A 19,633-nucleotide genomic window follows, 5' to 3' on the forward strand; every position below is an offset into this window, starting at 1 on the left:
CTCATGTTTCCCATGACTTAAGCAAAGTAAAGAGAAAAATCCCTAACAGCTATCAACTAATTTGATTCATGATGATGAGGAAAACACAGATAAATAAAGCTAGACCATTGAGTTTTCAGTAGGCTATTTTACTGCCTATTGGAATCCTCTTCGGTTTCCCATCCCCCTGAAGTCTAAAGTGGTCAACATAGCCTACATCATATTAAGTGTGTGGTCACAGGAAGCCCAACAAGAGCACAGTGGGTGTCCTAACATGTACCAAGCGACACCCAACCATTTGTTTGTGGACAATGGACATCAAGATAGTGGCCACTGGCTATTCTGAGATTCCGCCTGGCTGCTAAGGACATGTTTACCCAGCTGAGAGATAATGTAATGTCGCACTATATACTATACTAGTTTAAAACAGTTATTTTTGTGCTATATTAATCTATATTGTGGTTCCATCAGATTCCACAAGGCCTATACGGTAGGCCTATATACTTTATTGTTCTGTAAAAAATCATGTCATGAATCATGACATGACTCATGAAAGGTGAATGATGGTAAATGGAGTTAAACCACAGAGTTATATACAGTATAAATATATATATATATATATATATATATATATATATATATATATATATATATATATATATATATATATATATATATATATGTAGCCATGGGCATGGTTCACATGACGCTCGTACTTCACGACAGTCATGTTTCAGGGGCCAGGGCTAATACAGTATGTCATTATTCTGAGTTTGTGCAAAGCAATTATTTCACCTTTATTTTGACGGTGTAAACAAATGCTTTTATTCTGAAGGTCATTTTGTGCGCATGCGGACCTGTACCTCCCGGCGTGTTGTTTCCTGACAACAATACTGTTCATGGATGGACGTGTTAAAATGCTGCTAACTAACAGGACCTTTACTCTACATTAGTCTCATGTATGCATACATAACCGTATCGTGTATAAAACCGTGAAGAAGATAACAGATTAACCGGTATGACTCTGTTAACATGTATACAAAGTATAGCCTAAGATTTAGATTCTCGTAGATGTATTTATCGATTCTGACATCATAAATACATCTACGAAGATTTAGACTCTCGTAGATGTATTTGTGATTCTGACATCACTCTACAAGTGATAATGTCAGAATCGATAAATACATCTACGAGAGTCTATAGGCTAGATGCAAAGCACACAAGGTTAAGTAAAGTATACTGTCTGTTGGTCACAACGTGCTATGAGATTCTACTACGACGGGAAGTAGTCAAGTTCACCCTGAACAAATATGCGATTGCGTAGGCTATCGTCTCTAACTCTGTCACTGACTGTCAGGCAGAAAAAGTACTCCCATGTTTTACTTATCGTAAAAGTATCAATACGGCAATGTAGAAATCCGAGTGGAATAGTAAGAGTGGCGACACGCTTTGAGTTTGATCTCGCCGCAAAGAGGGTTATAGGGGGGGTGGCTATAGTTCCAAACGCCGGAACTTTCTATGGAACTATCCCGTTGAGATAGAATGAGCACTTCCTCCCGTTGTTACAATGGGAGTCAACTCTATAGTGTCGTCACTCTCATACTATTCCACTCGGGTAGAAATATACTCTGGTTACAAGTGAAAGTGGAACCCTGGTCGACAGAGTATAGGGTTTAAAATGAATGATTGAGTGGTTGTAAACTTAATTCACTGACTGTATTATCTTTATCACCCTATCTTTAGGTGCTTCCTGTGATGCCTCTACTCTAATGCAGTAGTGCGCCAAAGGAAGATCATTTTTTAATTGTTCTTCCTTGAACTATTGTTTTTACTCCAATGAGGTATGTCTTGTATAGGTAATCAAAAACACGCAAAAATAATAAACATATGGACTGTATTCAGACAACTGACCCTCAGCAATCTACAGCACAGGTTCCCAAAGTGTAAGTCCCCAGGACCCAAACAAACTAGTGAAAGTAGCCAATTATACAAGCTCACCATGTGAGGATGTGTCACGGTGCAACATAATTTGAGTTTGTACATTGATCAATTGAATTGATTATTTTTGGGGCTCCCCAGATTAAATATGATTATTTTGGGGGTCCCCAGTTCAAATATGAATAATTTGGGCGGTCATGGCCTGAAAAGGTTGAGAACCACTGACATCAGTCTGGCCCAAGTGGATATCTTTTGCAATACAAAATGACAGCACAATACCAGAAACTCATAAAGAGCTAGCCCTGAATGACCATAACGGGTGTGTAACTGTTCAAATGGAACCATACCATTTGGATAAGGTCCATCTCTAGCTCAATTGACCATATGCACACCGCAGCCATCTTGCCATGTAAGTTAATGGCAGGGTGGTAGTCCTATCTGATTGTATTAAACATCACACTCACCAACAATGCAGTTGTACGAAAAGCTTGAATTATCCGGGGTGCACACGCAGATCCGACACACCAAAGTTCCGACATGCGGAAATCATCCGTCACTCCCGAACATGCGTTGGTCCGTGCTTGCAGTTAGGGTTAGGTTAGGGTTTGAGGTAGGTTGTCGGTCTAATGACAGTCAGACCAATAGTATGTCGGAACTAAACGAGCACTTCCAAACTCCCAACACACTTAAACAAAATCACCTGCTAGGACAGAAAGTAGCTCATAACATTGTCCGCAGTGGATTTTTACGACACAAACACTTTGCAATCTCCAAAGTGTTTGGAGTTTGGAAGTGCTCGTTGGATATCACTCAACGGCCCATGCATACCACTTGTTTGTTTTGAATTTGCACATAATGCAGGAGGCAGCAATTATCTGTTTTGATTGTATACATTTTTGTGTGGACCCCAGGAAGACTAGCGACCACTTTGTGGAAGCTAATAGGGTTCCGAATAAAGAATCAATTATATTGATGACCCCGCGCACTCTGGCCACATGGCTTCTTAGACCCCATCTTGTTAATGTGTTGATGTGTGTTGTTATTCGAGGTACCGAGGTGCTCACATCCCTGCATCATGGAGCCATGGGAGTTGCTGCCTGCACCATTTCTCCCTTCCCGGATGTCTGTCAGGGAGAGCCCCTATTGGCCGGACCTACAGCGCTCACCCTCAGACCACACCCCCTTCACAGGGTAGCTCCACCCCTCCAGAGGATAAGGGAGGAACCGAGTTAATGAAGGAGCGCGCCTTGGATGCCTTGCAGGTCTATTTGTTGTTCTGAATAGGGAAATTACATTCGACTGTACCTTTTTAGTTTGGTGATTATGATTCATATTACTACTTTGGGCAGATTCATACTCCTATTTTACCGCTGTTTCGGCGCTGTAGTGCCGAAATGATTTCGGCTGGTCAGAAATTTTCAGTAGCACCAAAGAGACGACTTTAGGACGGTACCCGCCCCCCCGAACCACAAATGACTTCACCTTGTAGGCTCTACTGAGCTGAACCGACTTTTATTCGGCTCGGAGTATGAATCGGCCCTTAGACCCTGATTTTGATTGATTTCATTTGGATATTCTACTATTGGACTGATGATAGATTCTTGGTTTATTACCTTGTGTTGTCCTCGCTTACTGTACTTAATCCAGAGCGATTTCTGGATTAAGAGCCTAAATTGTACTTACTTACGATTATCATTTTTATCACATTATCATTGAGATGATATCAGAGTGACCAAAGTGCTGTACACTTACTTACAGCACCCTTTCTTTTTCTGTATTTAATTTTTGTTTGAATAACAGTTGTTCTCCTCCTGCAGCGTGCAGGTGTGTTGAGCAGACAGTGGGGGCAGCGGTCAGCTCGGACTGCAGGGGCATCCATCAACTACTGGTGGGAGAGGTACGAGGACTTTGTGGGCATCACTGACGTCCGACTGGCACAGAAACAGGTCGCCGAGGTTAGTCATCGTTGCTGTCGTCAGGCAGAAACCTCCTATCTCCCATATTTTAACCTTTTGTGTTTTTAGGTTTTTTTTTCTCCGTAAATTAACGCCCTATACTTGATCATACTTCAGCGTCACACAAAACTAGCAGATATGCCAGCTCGAAACGCGGTGCGAAGTTCCACGCTTCGAGCTTGTACATCTGCTACTTTTGATTGCTTTTGAATTTGAATTCTGAAAAGTACCAGTTTTGGACCCGACAGCGATGATATACATAACGGTCAACTATGCTCAGAATGGACAAACCATCAGTGGTGGAAGAAGTACAAATATTTTCTGTGTGTGTCCGTCCGTCCTTCAGGCAGAGGCAGCCTTCATGATATCCAGAGGTGTGGTGCGGGACGCAGACGGCAGGCTGGAGGCCATGCGGGTCAAGCTGAAGGAGGTGAAGAACAGGCTGGACCGCGTGGGCAGAGAGGAGGCTACGTTTGTGGAGCTGGTCACACAGGAGCATAGCCTACGACAGGTAAAACCTCTCACCTGTAGTCATTAAACTGAACCCTGTGTGTCCATGGATTAAAGTTCCCCGGTCGCCACGGCCAATGTCATTCTTTTGGATTGTTTTAATTTTGTTAAACACTGCTAAATATTTTTTAGATTTATTTACTCGACTGTATTGCATATCCAAACCAAACATTTATTTATTTGACAAAAAACTAAAAGACTAAGACTAAAATATTTTTTATATTTAGTCAACTAAGACTAGACTGAGACTAAACAATTTCAGATGACTAAAATAGGACTAATTCAAAATGGTATATGTTAATCAAAATATCTACAAGCTAGTAGATATTACAAGGTAGTATTTCTGGTGATTTGTTTTGAACATTAGAGCATTTGAAGTGGTCAAAGTAGCAATATGTTTAGGAGCATTTTCCGTAAAACCCAAATGGTCTCGAATATTTCAGAAAAGCAAAGTTTTTGAACGACGCTCCTCCGCCCACATTTCGACTATTGCCTCTTCGCCTGCTATCGCCAGACAAAACACACCGTTCCATTCCACTGACATTAAGAATGGTGGTACCCTATTGGACCGTAGGAGGAGCGCCTGCTGCAGAAGGCCTGTGACGACGCGTCGGAGGTCGAGAGGGAAAAGTTTGCCGTGTTCTCTGCCTGCGTCAGGGAGAGTCACGAGAAGGAGAGGACACGCGCCGAGCAGACCAAGAACTGGTCCGTCATCGGCTCCGTTCTGGGAGCTCTGATAGGGGTCATGGGGTCGACATACATCAACCGCGTTCGTCTCCAAGTAAGGATTTCTCTGATTATTTGTTATTCAATGGATGTAAACCCATTAAAAATGGGAAAGCATCTGTGTCATTTTATTACTTGCGCGAGCAGTGCGCGCAAGTACTGTAATCGGCTGGGTATGTCGGTGGTGTCCACCGTCCAATTGGGGACCACCATTCTTGATGACTTAACTAAGTTAAGTCATCAACTTAACTAAGGTTTGGTGATCGTGTGTGTGTGTGTGTGTGTGTCGGGGTAAGAATGGTGGTCCCTTATTGGCTGTTGATGGTGACGTAACTGAATTACTATACGGTACTATAACTGAAGCTACTATACGGTAAATATAAAAGAGGCTATTCTGAATCAATAAAAACCTCAAAAGACCTCAAGGAAAGGAGCGCCATTGGGTAAAAAAATATGTCAACGACGTCTCCAGTGAATATTTTTTTTAAATTACGATAAAAACATAAACTACTTGAGGTTTTGTGCAGACACTGTGACACATCTGTCCTCCTATAGGAGCTGAAGGCCTTGCTGCTGGAGGCCCAGAAAGGTCCCATCAGCTTACAGGAGGCTCTGCGCGTTCAGGCGGGAAACCACCACTCCCAGCAGGAGGAGCTGAGGGGCATCATCGGCAACCTCCGGGACGCCCTGGAGGACAGGCCGACGTCACAGAGGGAGGCGGACGGCTCTGGGGAGGACGGCACAAGAGGGGAGCCCACTCCACCCCCGCCCCTGATCCCCCAGGTCTGTGCCACTTCTTTACTATAGGCATGGCACAAATCTGCTTTCAGAAACTCGCGCCTATCGGCTCGTTCCTGCAGCAATGCAGGCGTGCATTAATGATAAAGCACACCCTCTCGTGTAATATTGCTTAAATCCTCAACTATCATTTCCTTGTCCTCCACAGCCCTCCACCACCTTCCACGAGGACGCGTTGAAGGAGCTGGCGGCCGGCGCCCAGAGGACTCAGACACTGGTGGAGGCCCTGAGGCCGCGGCTGGACGAGCTGGAGGTGGGAGCCGTGTTCTACTGTTGATGAGAAATGTTCGTCGAACATAAAAACTAAGCGTCGATGACTAAAACTAAGACTAAATATATTGGCAATTTTGTCAACAAATAGAAACTAGACTAAAATGTTAGGGAGGGACTAGTGGAGAAGAGATCCAGTAGAACTAAAAGACATTTTATGTTTGGTTCGTGCTCGGGTATCGTGCTCTGATCTACAAATCTACAAGCTCACGTGTCACACTGCCATCGCGCTTGTAGATTGGCTATAGAGGGTAAGCGCGTGACCTCATCATACCCGGAAGTTATGCGGGAACGCCTACTGAGTGGCAAAAAACCCACTTTCTAGCCTTGACAGCCCATACATCCAAACAGAAAGTCCTATATGATTGCATTAAAGGCCCGCCAAAATAAAAATGTATCGACAAAATCAACTGTATATGTAGTCGACTAAAATCTTGTGATATTGCGTTGACTAAAACCAAAACCTTTCAGATGACTAAAAAAAAAATATATTCTTTAAAGATATTTTTGTGGCTTTCACCTTTATTACATTTATTTGTAGAGGGATTGAATCACAGTAGGCTGACAGGAAATGGGGAGAGAGATGGTGGGGTGACATGCAGTAAATTGGCCGTCGGGATCGGGAGTCGAACCCGCGGCACACTGCCAGACTGGATTACCAGCCACGGTGCCTGGACTGCTGAGCCACAGCCCAGGCCCAGATGACTAAAATATGACTAAAACGAAATAACATTGTACTCAAAAAGACCACGACTTTAAACAAAATGAAATTTGCTGTCAAAATTAACACTAGGTGGGCGTGGGCCGCGTGGAGAGCCAGCTGACGGCGGTGAGAGGCCTGGTGGAGACCGTGGAAGACCGCGGGAAGCTAGCAGTGGTCGCCGTGGAACAACAGCCTGGGACACGCGAGGAAACGCAGCCGCGGCTCGAGGAGGCGGCGCCGTGGGCGGTACGGCCGGAGGAGAGGTCGGAGGAGGAGCGAATAGAGGCTCGGGCTTTTGAAGAGGAGCTGGTGAACAGACTGGAACGCAGCCAGAGGATGCTGACGGAACAGGTCCGGCAGAACACGCTGTATAACGCAGTGTTTAGCTACACCGCCGCTGCTCTCACTGTGCCTGCACTCTACCTGTTGCTCAGAGGGACTGGCTGATGACCTGTAGCTATAGCACAAAGTATGAATTTAATTAATTTAAAAAAACTGTTTCGAACCACTTTCACCCAATGTCCGTGTTTCTGTCATGTCATTAGAGGTGAAATGTTTTCCAAAATAGCTAAAATGTGATGAAACTTCCAGAAGTCATTGATGTGTCCGTATATGCAGGCACAGACACGTGGCAAGGCTTGTCCGTGTGTGTGTCTCTTAACAGTTATTTAATTGTTTTAGTTCATGATTGCTTCAGTTGTATGCACCTGCATCCGAACAAAGTCGATGTGCCGATGTTTTCTTTGCACAGTTTATTTTCAACAAAAAATATATAGATTATATATAATTTTGTTCTATATATTATATGAAAAACGGATTATTTTTTTTTACATAAGAACATGACGTTCTTATTTTGTTTATGTAATGTGTGATGAAAGCACTGGCTGCACTAATGAGACCCAATTATTTAAGTGCCAGTTCCCACTTGTTTCACTCTACCAGGCTACCAGTTCCCATGTTGTCTTCAGAATAGGTAGAACACTGATTTAGTTAAAGCTGCACTATCTATATGTAACCTTCCCCCTGCGCAAGTGCTGACCAGATCCTGTGTCTAGTGAGACATTACCTTTGACACAATCTACATTTCTCAATACAAGAGAAGGGAGACTGCTGTCTGTGTGTTTCTGGTAATGTTATTTGCCCGGTTTCGCAAAGGACACTTCTTACACCAAGAAACCGGGCCATTGACTGTTAATTGTGTATGTTCCATGGCACGAATGGATGGCTATTCTTGGCCATTCTCGCGACATAGAATAGATTTGGCTTGAAGGTCTCAGTTTGGCGCGCATCAAATTAAGAGCGAGTGCGATGACTTCCCTTGACTCAGCCCTCTCTTAAAAACTGCAATCCAAGCTATTAGGTCTTTAAAGTTATTTAATTGCTCTGAAGATTGAGACACGTTATGAAGACACTTTATTAACCCTCTCCAGGGAAAATAATATAGTTTTACTAATTATTTGGGTCCAAATTTAATCAATACTGTGTAACTCACATAAGTAGTTGTTTACAGGATCATGTAATCATGCACTGATTCAATGACTGATGATTGTTGTGCCTATTAAAAGTTTAGTTTTTAATTTTATTTGCACAATAAAATCAGTACTAAAGGGTATACATGGTTCTCACCTAAATTAATAAATAGTAAGTTACACAAAGTAATCAAACATAAGGTATGACAAACAACAAAATACACATGACAAACAAAATACACACAAAACAAACAACAAATGCACAGAATAAGGCTACATTATAGTAGAATCAAGTGGAGAGGCTTGATTCATCAGGCTGGCCCTCAATCTATGTTTCAAGTTATGTGTGTATTCCAGAGTAAAGAACCTCTGTCTTTAATGGAGAACTGGCTATGAGTGGTACAGCTTAAGGGTGGATGGAGATAGATTGTCTAGTATTATAATCATGAACTAGAGAGTTAGTCTTCAAATATTTGAAAGGTAAGTGCATTTACAGATGAAAGAACAGCAGCACTGTACTATGTTAATGTCAGATAGACAATACATTTAGATTTTGAAACAGGAGAAAATGGAGCCAAATAGTTAGGAGGTAGCTATTACACAATTCGTTTGAATAATTTGTGTAAATTTGATGGATATGTACTTGCCCAGGCAATATTGCAATAAATTATATATGGATACATTTATCTGTAATAAAGGGTTATAAGACAAATGAAACCTGGATTCAAATGTGGCATATATTTATGTCAAAGCTTAATTTATGCTACTAGAGTTGCCACAAAGCCCTGGCTGCAATTCACTTAGCATAAATTATTAACCTCCAACTTGTGTTGTCAGTTTTGAGAATATGAACATTGAATGCAGACATAGGAAGGGTGTAGTCCCAATAACAATCACTAGAGGGCAGCATTCTTCCCCAACTAAACTGGTTATTTTATTGTTCTAGCTCTTAGATTAAAGACATCTTTTCTTTTCACCCCACTGTCAAATTCAATTCATTTGCTTGAAATGATTTGTATTTTTCCAAAGTGACACTATTGGTAACCGGACGAAAATTAAGCAGCAACACATTTTCATAATCTCAAGAATTATTTAGCCAGCTGATAAGCAACTAATGATGATGATGATGATGATGATGATGATGATTATTATTATTATAACATTTGTTCTCAAAGTGCGGTCTGGAGAACCACTGGGGTCCTTGAGGCCTTGAGGGGGTTCCACTTCCAGGGGTTCCCCAGCTAAATTAGTTAATAAAACATCGCGATCATTTTAAATCATAGTCGACAAATTCCACAGTTGATTTTGTCGATAAAGTTATTTTTGGCAGGCCTTGATGGCTGATTGGCTTACATTGTGAGCCTGTAGAAGTTATTGTGCATATTATTCTTATCGCTTATTGCCTTCCTGCTTGGTCCCACCTTATCGATGCTTGCAGTGATTTTGTATTTATTATTGTTATTCATTTGCTACTAGGCCTACTTCTATTTGCCTGTATCTCCTCCCTGTCTCTCCTAGCTTCTTTCTCTATATTTCTCTCCCCCAACACGGTCGAGGCAGATGGCCGCCTCAGCGCTCACCCTAGACTCGGCTAGGTTCTGAGAGATACACTCTTGGGTTCTGAAAGCCTGGGTAGTGGGTTCTGCTTGACATTTCTTCCTAAGGGGGAGTTTTTCGTTACCACTCACTGTGGCAATATTGCTTGCTCTGGGTGGGATCTCTCGCGGTTTTCTGCTCTACAGTGTCCTGAGACAACTTGTTGTGATTTGACACTTAAAATATAATATAATAATAAAATGAAATTTAATTGAAATTTGAATTGAATTGAATAGAGCCTTAGAGGGGAAAGCCTGGTGACGCGAGGTTTTCCACCAGTATTGCCAGGATATTGTCCCGGAACTGTTCTTCTGTAGTGTGTTGTTGTCAGAAGGAGGACACAGTTAGTGGTTACACACGCCCCTTTGAGGAGCTTGTTAAAGTTTAAAACCTCTAAAAGTGAAACTTACATTGTTTGACGTACTAATTCCATTGCGTTCGGCTGTCTGTTGTGGATACTTGGTTGGACTTTGGATTTGCAGGCAGAACAACGAGGTATGTTTATTTTTGTTCACGAGTTTCGCTTTTGTTGTTGTACGTTGTGTTTGTATCATTAATATGCATGTTGTTGGACTGATAATGTGAGCAGACGTGGCCCTGGGGTGAGCACTTATATTTGAAATCTGAACGTTTATGTAGATATGTAAATGAAGTAAGTAGGATGTAAATGGAGCAGGTGCAAAAAACAGGTTGAAAGTCCGTCATGTTTCAGGGCTAGAATAACCATGCGTGTTGTGTTGTGCCCCAGGAGGCAGTGTCAGTGATGAATGATGTGGAAAGACGGGAGAAAGAAATATTAAATCCAAACTCAACGTCTGTTTGAATCCATTCCCTCATTCATCATTTGATCTGATTGATTGATTGATTGCAGAATTACAGTACATTTCAAATTCAAGCACACACTCAATACAAAGACTGTTAACTGTGAGTGGACGACCCAATTAAGCATTACACTTAATTGTTTACAAGAGGGTCCACCATGTTCAATTCATCAAAACATTTAGAGACGTACAAATAGACACTTCTATATAGACAAAGAACAGAACAGGAATTCATCATAAAAGGGAAAAGGAACATATACAGTCGGGGGAAAAGGGTGGGGGGATTCAGATTTTACGGGGGCCAGTTTCGAATTGCAGCCGTCCGTATAGGTGCCCTTTGAGAGCCAAGGAGTCAAGGGATTCGCATGTCTTAATGACTGTTGGTAGGGTGTTCCCTTGTTTGTGTCGAATCTGGGCTGTACATGGTTTGTTGCACTCCCTCTGGTGTTGTAGTATCTAGACAGGTACATGGCCATGGGTATCTTGGTGGTGTATCGAATCTTGTGGCCCAGACCCATTGCAAGATGCTATACTCTGTCGTCGACCCTAAGCCATTCCAGCCTGTCAAAGTGGGCAGGGGTGAGGTGGGTTCGGGGGGTGAGGCCAAGTAGGAGCCTGACCAGTTTGTTTTGGGAGGGTTTTAAGGGCCTTTGAGGCTTTGAGGTGCTGTGGTACCAGGATCGGTGCATGCATATTCAAAGCAACCTTGTACGAGGGCTCCTGTTAACGTCTTCAAGGTGTTTTTGTTGACCAGTGAGGAGATCCTGTAAAGGAATCTTGTTCTTTGGTTGACTTTCTTGATTACGTTGGTGGCCATTTTATCACCGGAAAGATTAGCCTCCAGGATGGAACCTAGGTAGGTAATTTCATCTTTTCGTGTGCTAATATTGTCACCCACTCTAACCAAGAAGCCATTTGCCTTGCTGAGATTACTACTAGATCCAAAGAGAATGGATTCAGTTTGTTATCAGCGAGCCTGATCACCTGCGGGTTCTAATGCTTTGATGAATTGAGTACCAAATGACCCCAATGGAGAAAAGGAACAATAAAGCCATAGGCTTTCTTGAGTTTAAATCCTCTCAGACCATCACCTTGTATCGAACTGTACTTTCCTCTGATTTTGTTTTGCAAACTGCTAATAAATTAAATCAATCAATCAATCAAATCTACTTTACCACTAATACAGGCTAAACGGTAGTATAGAAACAATCAGAATTCTGCTTGTTGCCAAACTTGCCAAGTGTGTTTGCCGTTTGCACATGGGCAATTTATTGTATTGAGGTTGGTGCATTGAAATAATGTTTTCACAGAGGGCAGTAGCATATATACCAGTTAAACATATACCAAACTATACTTATGTAAATGAAAAACTTTTAAAATTATTTTTAATTTAATGGCATGCCCAAAATAGGGATGCCAGGTTGATTTCGGGTAGATTGATATTTTGACTATTATGTTGTAGTGACTTATATGCTAGCATGTTCTATAGATAACACTGTAACATTAATACTGCTATGTACTAGTGCAGACAGTGAAGACGGCTGAATCATGCTAATTTCATCACGGTTCCATTTGTACCCTCTCAGAGTTAAATGAACACTGAGGATTTCACTGTGTAACCACATGTAACCGTAATGTTGTGTTCTCAACATTCTCTCTGCAGACGAGACGAGACCCACTCCACCACACATCACCTCAGCCATGGCTGACAACATCCTGGATGCTGCCTGCCAGAGCGAATCACCACAGACCGCCAAGAGGACGATACTGGAGACTGACCGCTGTGTGAGTGGCCATGTGACTGACCGTGTGAGTGATCATTACCAGATCAGCAACATTAGTCCCAGATTAATAGTAGTTTATTTGTCCATTAAATGTCCCTCTGGATGTTGTTGTCGTTGCACTTCAGGAGGACGGCGCCAGCGTAGCTCTATCCTCCCTGGATGCTGAGGTGTTTGTGGACCCCGACCATCCCCACAAGGTGTTCGAGGGTCTCAACAGGCTGCGTCTCAACAGTGTCTTGTGTGATGTGATTCTGTGCTCTGAGGGGCAGGAGGTCCCCTGCCATCGCTATGTACTGGCCTCCTTCAGCCCTTACTTTGAGGTAAGTACACACACATTTTCAGTGGTTCTTAACCTGTGGGTCGGGACACTTTTAACTTTTAAGACCATTTCTGCATCTCAAGTAATCAACAAACTATACTATAAAAACTGCCAAATTGTCAAATAACATAGGAAAGAGGGAGACATGGCTGATCTGCAAGCTCACAACGACTGGTGTAAAGGCTGCCCCATACTGACCTCGAGAGAGTCATCCATGCTTTTATTTCAACAAGACTAGATTACTGTGATGCAGGCATCAATCAGTCAGCTATTAGGCGTCTACAGCTTGTGCAGAATGCCGCCGCTCGCCTCCTCACCGGCACAAATAGGCGGGACCATATCACCCCAGTCCTCGCCTCCCTCCACTGGCTCCCTGTCCGCTTCAGAATTTATTTTAAGATTTTATTGTTTGGTTTTTAATATATATATTTTATCCCACGATTTTGTAACCCATTTTTCACCCCTGTGTCAATCATCTAATGTGATCCTGGGCTCTACACACCCTCCACCAACCTAGTCCCCATACAGTATATGGGGGACAAGGGGAGAGCAACGGACTTGAACTCATGCTTCCTTCATGCCTGAGTGTCCAAGTTGCTCCTTTACACCTGACAGGGGGGAGTTTCCCTGGTTGGACGTAGCGCGTGGAAGGAACACGTTATTCCAACCAGTTCCTTTCCCCTCCATTAGGTGCCCCGGCTGGCCAGGGGGAGGCAGTTTAGTGACCAGGATTACTGCATGTTTTTTGTGAGGGTACCTACCCTATTGTTTGGTTTTTAAAGCCCAAAATGACCTGTCCCCTCCATATTTGGCGGAATTGATCACTCCGTATGTCCCAACAAGAGCCCTGAGATCGGCTAATCAGTCTCTCCTGATTGTGACTGACATAAATTTCAGGACCAGAGGAGATCACGCGTTCGCCGCGGCCGGACCCAACCTCTGGAACGCCCGCTCCATGTACGCTCTGCTCGGTCGTTGGCGGCTTTCAAAGCGTTATTAAAGACTCATTTTTACTTTATCGCCTTTCATGTCTACTAAGTCTACCCATGTGCGATGTTCCCATGTACTGCTTATTGTATTTGACATGTTGCTCTCTGACACTTTGAAATAATGCTTTTCCTTCCTCTTTGCTTTTATCTATATTCTATCCTCTTTTTCTCTTTTTTGCCTTGGTGTATGTTATTATGCTCTGTAATGTGAAGCACTTTGGTTCGACCTCGGTCGTTAGAAATGTGCTATAAAAATGTGCTATTGATTTTGCGACGTGTTGTGAGCTTGTAGATCTGCTATTTTCACAATGTCTGTGGAACCAAGTCAAACTAAATTGAATGCCTCAACTATTACATAAATAAATAAAATAAAATGTACTTACTTACATAAGTGCTTATCAGCCTTATCAGGGTGGGTATTTCAAATATCGGGGAGGTCACGTTCTGAAAATGTAGAGAACCCCTGGTTAGGGAATGACATTTAATTAACCAATTTACAATGTAATTAAGAAAAACTATGGGCACTCCCAAGCCAACCATTCATCTCTTCAACCTGCACAGGCCATGTTTACATCTGGTATGAGGGAGTCCACACAGGACAGGGTGACCATCAGTGGACTGGGACCTCACATGATTGGTTTGCTGGTGAACTATGCCTACACTGCTAAGGTGTCCATCTCTACTGATAATGTGCAGGTAATGTATTATCATTGTGAACCTTATTTATTGTCCCCATGTTTGTCCTACAAAAACAAATCCACCAGACGACTGAAGTTGATTCATAACGCTGCTGCTTGACTCCTTATTAATGCCAAGAATGTGGAGCCTATCACTCCAGTTCTTAAATCCTTACACTGGCTCCCTGTGTGTCAAATAATTGATTTCTAAATACCGGTACTACTGTTGGTCATCATTTTCGGTTGTCTCGATGCGGGGCCCGGTTGGATCGATGATTTTTGTAATGAATTTATCATTTACTTTTTGACAGTTTTGTCAGCTCTATTATTATTATTTCTTTTTTATTTGGTTCTGTAAACCAATAGGGTAGGCAATTATAAGCTTTTAGCTTCAGCCTACACCTTTTTGGGCCACTCAAGTTTCTGTATAATGTATTGTTATGCATGTGAAAGGTTTGAAATAAACTAAACAAACCTTTCTGTTTACCGCTGCCTTTCTCTTTTCTTAATTTATTTCTTCTCTCCTCTGCACTGTATCTATAACTTTTGACTTATTTTGTTTTATGCATCCAAATGTAATTTTATAATTTTCCTTTCCTTTGCTTGATGTTCTGTGTACTGTAAAGCACATCGAATTGCCTTGTTGAAATGTGCTATACAAATGGAATTGCCTTGTTTTGCCTTGCAAAACATCAGTGCTTAATATAGGCATGTTATTAATTTGTTCTAGGCCCTGCTACTTGCATCAGACTTGTTGGAAGTCACGGCTGTTCGAGAGGCCTGCTGGAAATACATGAGGCGTCACATGGATACAAACAACTGTGTAGAGATTTACTGCTTTGCCGACGACCACTCCTGTAAAATGTTGAAGAAACAGAGCATGAATTTCATTCTGAAACAGTTCAGTGTCATCTATCAGCAGGTCAGTGATTGAGGATCATACATTTCCTGAGTTGATTAGTGTGGTTGCCTATAGGCAAGCAACCAGCTCAGTGGCTTTGTGGTTAGAGTGTCCGCCCTGAGACTGGGAGGTCGGGGTTCCATCCCCGGCCGAGTCATACCAAAGACTCAATGCCTCCCTGCCCCCTCCTCACGCTACAGAAACAGGAGATGGGTTCCTGCCCTATGGGCCTCATGGCTTGGCAAGGCTTACTTACTGTATAGAAAAGCAGACTATTGTTATTGCACTCCAGCGCTTAAATCGTTGAAAACATTTAAAGGTTAAATGGTGCAATAACTCTCTATTCTCCCTTCCGGTTGGCACTCTTCCCAAGGAATTTGGTAGACCAGACCTGAGTAGCTAGAACATTCAGTCATGATCGCATATAAGCTATAGTCCATTTTTACTAAACAAACAGAGAAAAAAGAGACAATGTTACTTCAGTATGAAGTCTCCACCATCGGCTAATCTACTGTATTTCTTTCATAGGAAGCGTTCCTATCTCTCTCCGTGGAAAGACTGACAGAGTTTCTCTCCAGTGACCATCTGAATGTTCCCAAGGAGGACATGGTGTTTGAGGCTGCCATGCTGTGGTTAGACAAGTTTCCAACCCGCAAGCAGAGCGTTGGACAGGTCAGTCATTTCTAAAGCCCTAACCACACCAAAGGGTCAAGACGGTTTTAGCGTTGTACGTTGACCCACGTTGACCCTAGTGATTCAACGCATGGAATTCAATGGCCCAAACCAGGGGTCTTCTAAATGCAAGGTTGTTTCTAGAGTCGCTTTCCACTACATGCTTGGCATCTACTGTATAAGTGTATATGTGGTACTGGCTGGTATTATGCATGATTAGTGTGGTTGCCTATAGGCAGCAGTTATTACACTCCATCGCTGTAAATGTTTAAATCGATTGGCCAGTGATTCAGAACTCTTCCCAAGGCTTTTGTGCGCTTTGCCCTGATTGGACAGTAACATACCCAACTCAGTGACACACTTTTGCCTATATTAGTGTGGTTTCCTATAGAGATGGGCAACCACACTTTCTAGTTGTTTTATAATGTTGTTCCAGTTGGACCAGTAAATACTTGGTGTCCTTTAAGGTGTTGGAGCACATCCGTCTGCCTCTCATCAGTCCCGCCTACCTCCACACTGTGGTTGAGCGTCTGGACGTGGTTAAAGAGCAGCAGGGCTGTGTGAGGTTCATCTCTGAGGCCAAGGAGCGTCCATGCTGTAACACAGCACGGCCACGCAGGACCACAGGTACCCTGCTGATGATGCTGGAAAAAGCTTATCTGCCAATACAAAAACAAGACTGTTGTTTACTATCAGGCTTCGTAATGGTTATTGCATCATGATTCCATTCTTTTTCTCATTTAGTTTTGTGCTTTTGTAGATGTCATAACGCATACCAATTGTCTCCTGCCTCTCTGGGGGATAGAGTTCCAGAGGGTTGGGGGTGCCACACTGAAAGCTCAACCAAGTACATATGGTTTCTCTTTCAACTCTTACATCTACTGTCTCACCTGCTCCTTCTCTGCTTGTTGAAGTGCTCATGACCTTCATGGAGGACATATTTGAGAGCTTTGATCCACTGACCAATCAGTGGAAGACTCTTCGACCAGTGCCCAGCTCTGTCTCAACGATGGAGGGGTATGCTGTGGTTGCATCAGGTGAGGATTACCATCAGAGTCAATTTAGGACTTGTAATGGAGCCTAGTGTTTTAGTGTACTTTATGGATACTACAGTACAGTACTGTACAGTATGAGTAGTACAGTACAGTATGAACACTACAGTACAGCACTGCAATGTACAGTACGAGTAGTATAGTACAGTATGAACAGTACTGTACTGTACGTGTATGTTTATTTTTTTGTCTGAAGGCCGATCAAGGTTCTAGTTACAATAATATAGAAGATGTTTGTGTATGCATATTCAAATCATATTTTTTTAACACCATGCTAAAAACGTGTATACATGTGCTCTCAATTATAACCGCGGGGTGCCTTGGATATGTATACGTCTTTTAGTCCTTTTTAACAATATAAAATGGGTCGCTGAAATACATTTTTTGATGGCTCCCGTTGTACGGAGGCAATGCCTTGCTCAGAGTTCCTGGACATGTTTTGCGCATGTGCGCAGCCGTTCACTTCCTTGATTACGGGACCACAAATGTTACTGTTCTCTCTAGTCTAAATCTACGACACTCAACATGGTTTTGATCAGAACGCCAATGTTCTGTATTAATTTCTGACTTAACCAAGCATCTCGTTTGGGCGCCTTTATTCTGAAGAACTCTGGCAGCAGTATGAGTGTTAACAATCAAGTTATAACTTGTTTTCAATTGTGCTCTCCTTCCACCATAGGTTCCACTCTGTATTGGGCGGGAGGACGTACTTATATATCTGATGAGAATCATGAGATGTGGCGCTATGATGTTAACCATAACTCATGGTTGCAGATGGCCTCCATGAATAAGCCTCGCATGGACTTCAGTAAGATTGTCAAACTATCACATGAAATTTAACGCATCAAGCCTGATGTCCCTATTATGTCATTTTCCATTTACCATTTTCTTTCAAAATAGAGTAAATCTATAAACTCACTACATGTCCATATGCTAGTAGATGGTCTGTTTCCAAATAGCAAAAGTAGAAATGTGGTGTAAGTGGTTAAAGTGTATCCAGTTGATAATGCTACATACTTTATAGCAGCTGATAGCAATCCGTAATAAGTTATTCAGCCGGAAAGGCTAAGCCTGGGAGATAGAAACTGTAATGACGTGCACAAAGGCTCATACGTTTAAAATTATTTACTTCTCTTCATTGCACCAAATATTACAATACAATTTCTAAATACATATGATGGGAATATTTCTACCATTATACTTGAAAGGACTTTATTAAAATAAAGACTATGATAAATAAGGAAAAGCTTCGATAGCAGAGAGCTAGAAGCTCCGGAACACCGGAACTGTATAAATACTTTTGGAAGTAATCTAATTACAATAAAATACTCTTCACTGGAATAGAAGCAGAAGGCTGGTAACTTTACAGAAATGGTTATAAAAAACCTTTTGAACTATAATGAGTAAAAGTCAGAGTATAACAGAGTTAACCAAAATACCTTGAATGAATTTGACAGACAAAAGGAAGACAATTTCAGACAAGCAGAGCTAGGAGGGGGTCCAATCAGATATATTCATATTCACCATTGTATTGGGAGAGAAGAAGGCATGCAATCCGAACAGCGTTTCCACAAGGATCTCTAACCATGTCCAATTTGAACATAGTTAATATAGCATAACGTAATCAATACACGGGAAAATGTGTTGAACAACAAGGTCAAAAAACATATTCGTTTACAAATGGACAGATAATGCAAGACGTCACGAATATTGCATACAGGAACTATCTCACAGGGCAGAGATAGTCCGGACATGCAATATCAGTTAGTGGAACCGGGGGACAGGGCATAACGTCATTGAGTGCAGTTTGCAGTCTGTTAGAGCGAATACTAACTTCAAGGGCAGAAACACAGAAGCTTCTTATCTACCAACGCTAGCTAGGAGAGCAGTTTTACTATCTAAACTCTGGCGGGGCAGATTATGCATAATCCATAATTTGGCAAGACCATAGGAGACACCGGGTCATAAGATTAAAAGGCCAAAGGACTCATGGACCATCACCCACAAAACCACAGAAAATACCTAACAACATACACTGCAACAAATTCTATCTCTCCCGGCTCACCTTACCCCATGGTCAATGAAGTGCCAATGCGATATAAATATAAACACTCTTTGCATCCTACTCACTGTACAGACTATTGACCTATAAATATAGCATTCAAAACTAGTTTGCAATGCTCTGGAAGTCTGGATCCATTTATATTATTAAATATAAAATAAATGTATATTGATGATATACAGTAAGTATTCCCGTATTAGTGCAGTGGTGCGTTCAAGCAACAGTGAGTTTGTTTTGGGATGACCACTACATGTTTTTGCCTTGGTTACCCATATGGCTAAGGTCATCACTTCTAATGATATTTTATATATCCATAGGCCTGGTGATGCTGGATGGATATGTGTTTGCAGTGGGGGGGTGTACGGAGGAGGAGGAGGAGGAGGAGGAGGAGGTGTCGATGGAACGCTATGAC

The 19,633-nt window shown here is 42.2% G+C and overlaps 2 protein-coding genes across 3 annotated transcripts; both read left to right on the plus strand.

Annotated features, from left to right (window-relative positions):
- The first annotated feature begins 867 nt into the window (after positions 1–867).
- On the plus strand, positions 868–8,491 carry ccdc51 (coiled-coil domain containing 51). Of its 2 annotated transcripts, XM_080781844.1 has the most exons (9): positions 868–995; positions 1,723–1,820; positions 2,966–3,179; positions 3,735–3,872; positions 4,219–4,383; positions 4,957–5,163; positions 5,664–5,891; positions 6,055–6,159; positions 6,970–8,491. In XM_080781844.1, the coding sequence occupies exons 2-9, from the start codon at positions 1,816–1,818 to the stop codon at positions 7,324–7,326; spliced, it is 1,419 nt and encodes a 472-aa protein (XP_080637970.1). In that variant the 5' UTR covers positions 868–995; positions 1,723–1,815; the 3' UTR covers positions 7,327–8,491. The 2 variants fall into 2 exon arrangements, with proteins under 2 accessions (XP_080637970.1, XP_080637971.1); XM_080781845.1 differs by lacking the exon at positions 4,957–5,163.
- Positions 8,492–10,329: 1,838 nt separating this feature from the next.
- On the plus strand, positions 10,330–19,632 carry LOC308334259 (kelch-like protein 24; the record flags this gene model as incomplete). Its single annotated transcript, XM_080790914.1, has 11 exons — positions 10,330–10,439; positions 12,434–12,574; positions 12,675–12,869; positions 14,419–14,553; positions 15,265–15,456; positions 15,964–16,107; positions 16,575–16,734; positions 17,022–17,144; positions 17,839–17,967; positions 19,539–19,580; positions 19,613–19,632. The coding sequence occupies exons 2-11, from the start codon at positions 12,467–12,469 to the stop codon at positions 19,630–19,632; spliced, it is 1,248 nt and encodes a 415-aa protein (XP_080647040.1). The 5' UTR covers positions 10,330–10,439; positions 12,434–12,466.
- Between the last annotated feature and the right edge of the window lies 1 nt (position 19,633).

This window comes from Protomyctophum bolini, assembly GCF_963924005.1.
Source record: "Protomyctophum bolini genome assembly, chromosome: 2".
NCBI classification, from domain to species: Eukaryota; Metazoa; Chordata; class Actinopteri; order Myctophiformes; family Myctophidae; genus Protomyctophum; species Protomyctophum bolini.

Coding starts and splice junctions, on each gene's coding strand:
- ccdc51 (XM_080781844.1), top strand. Junction 4,384..4,956: donor AGGAGCATAGCCTACGACAG/GTAAAACCTCTC, acceptor ATTGGACCGTAG/GAGGAGCGCCTGCTGCAGAA. Junction 5,164..5,663: donor TCAACCGCGTTCGTCTCCAA/GTAAGGATTTCT, acceptor GTCCTCCTATAG/GAGCTGAAGGCCTTGCTGCT.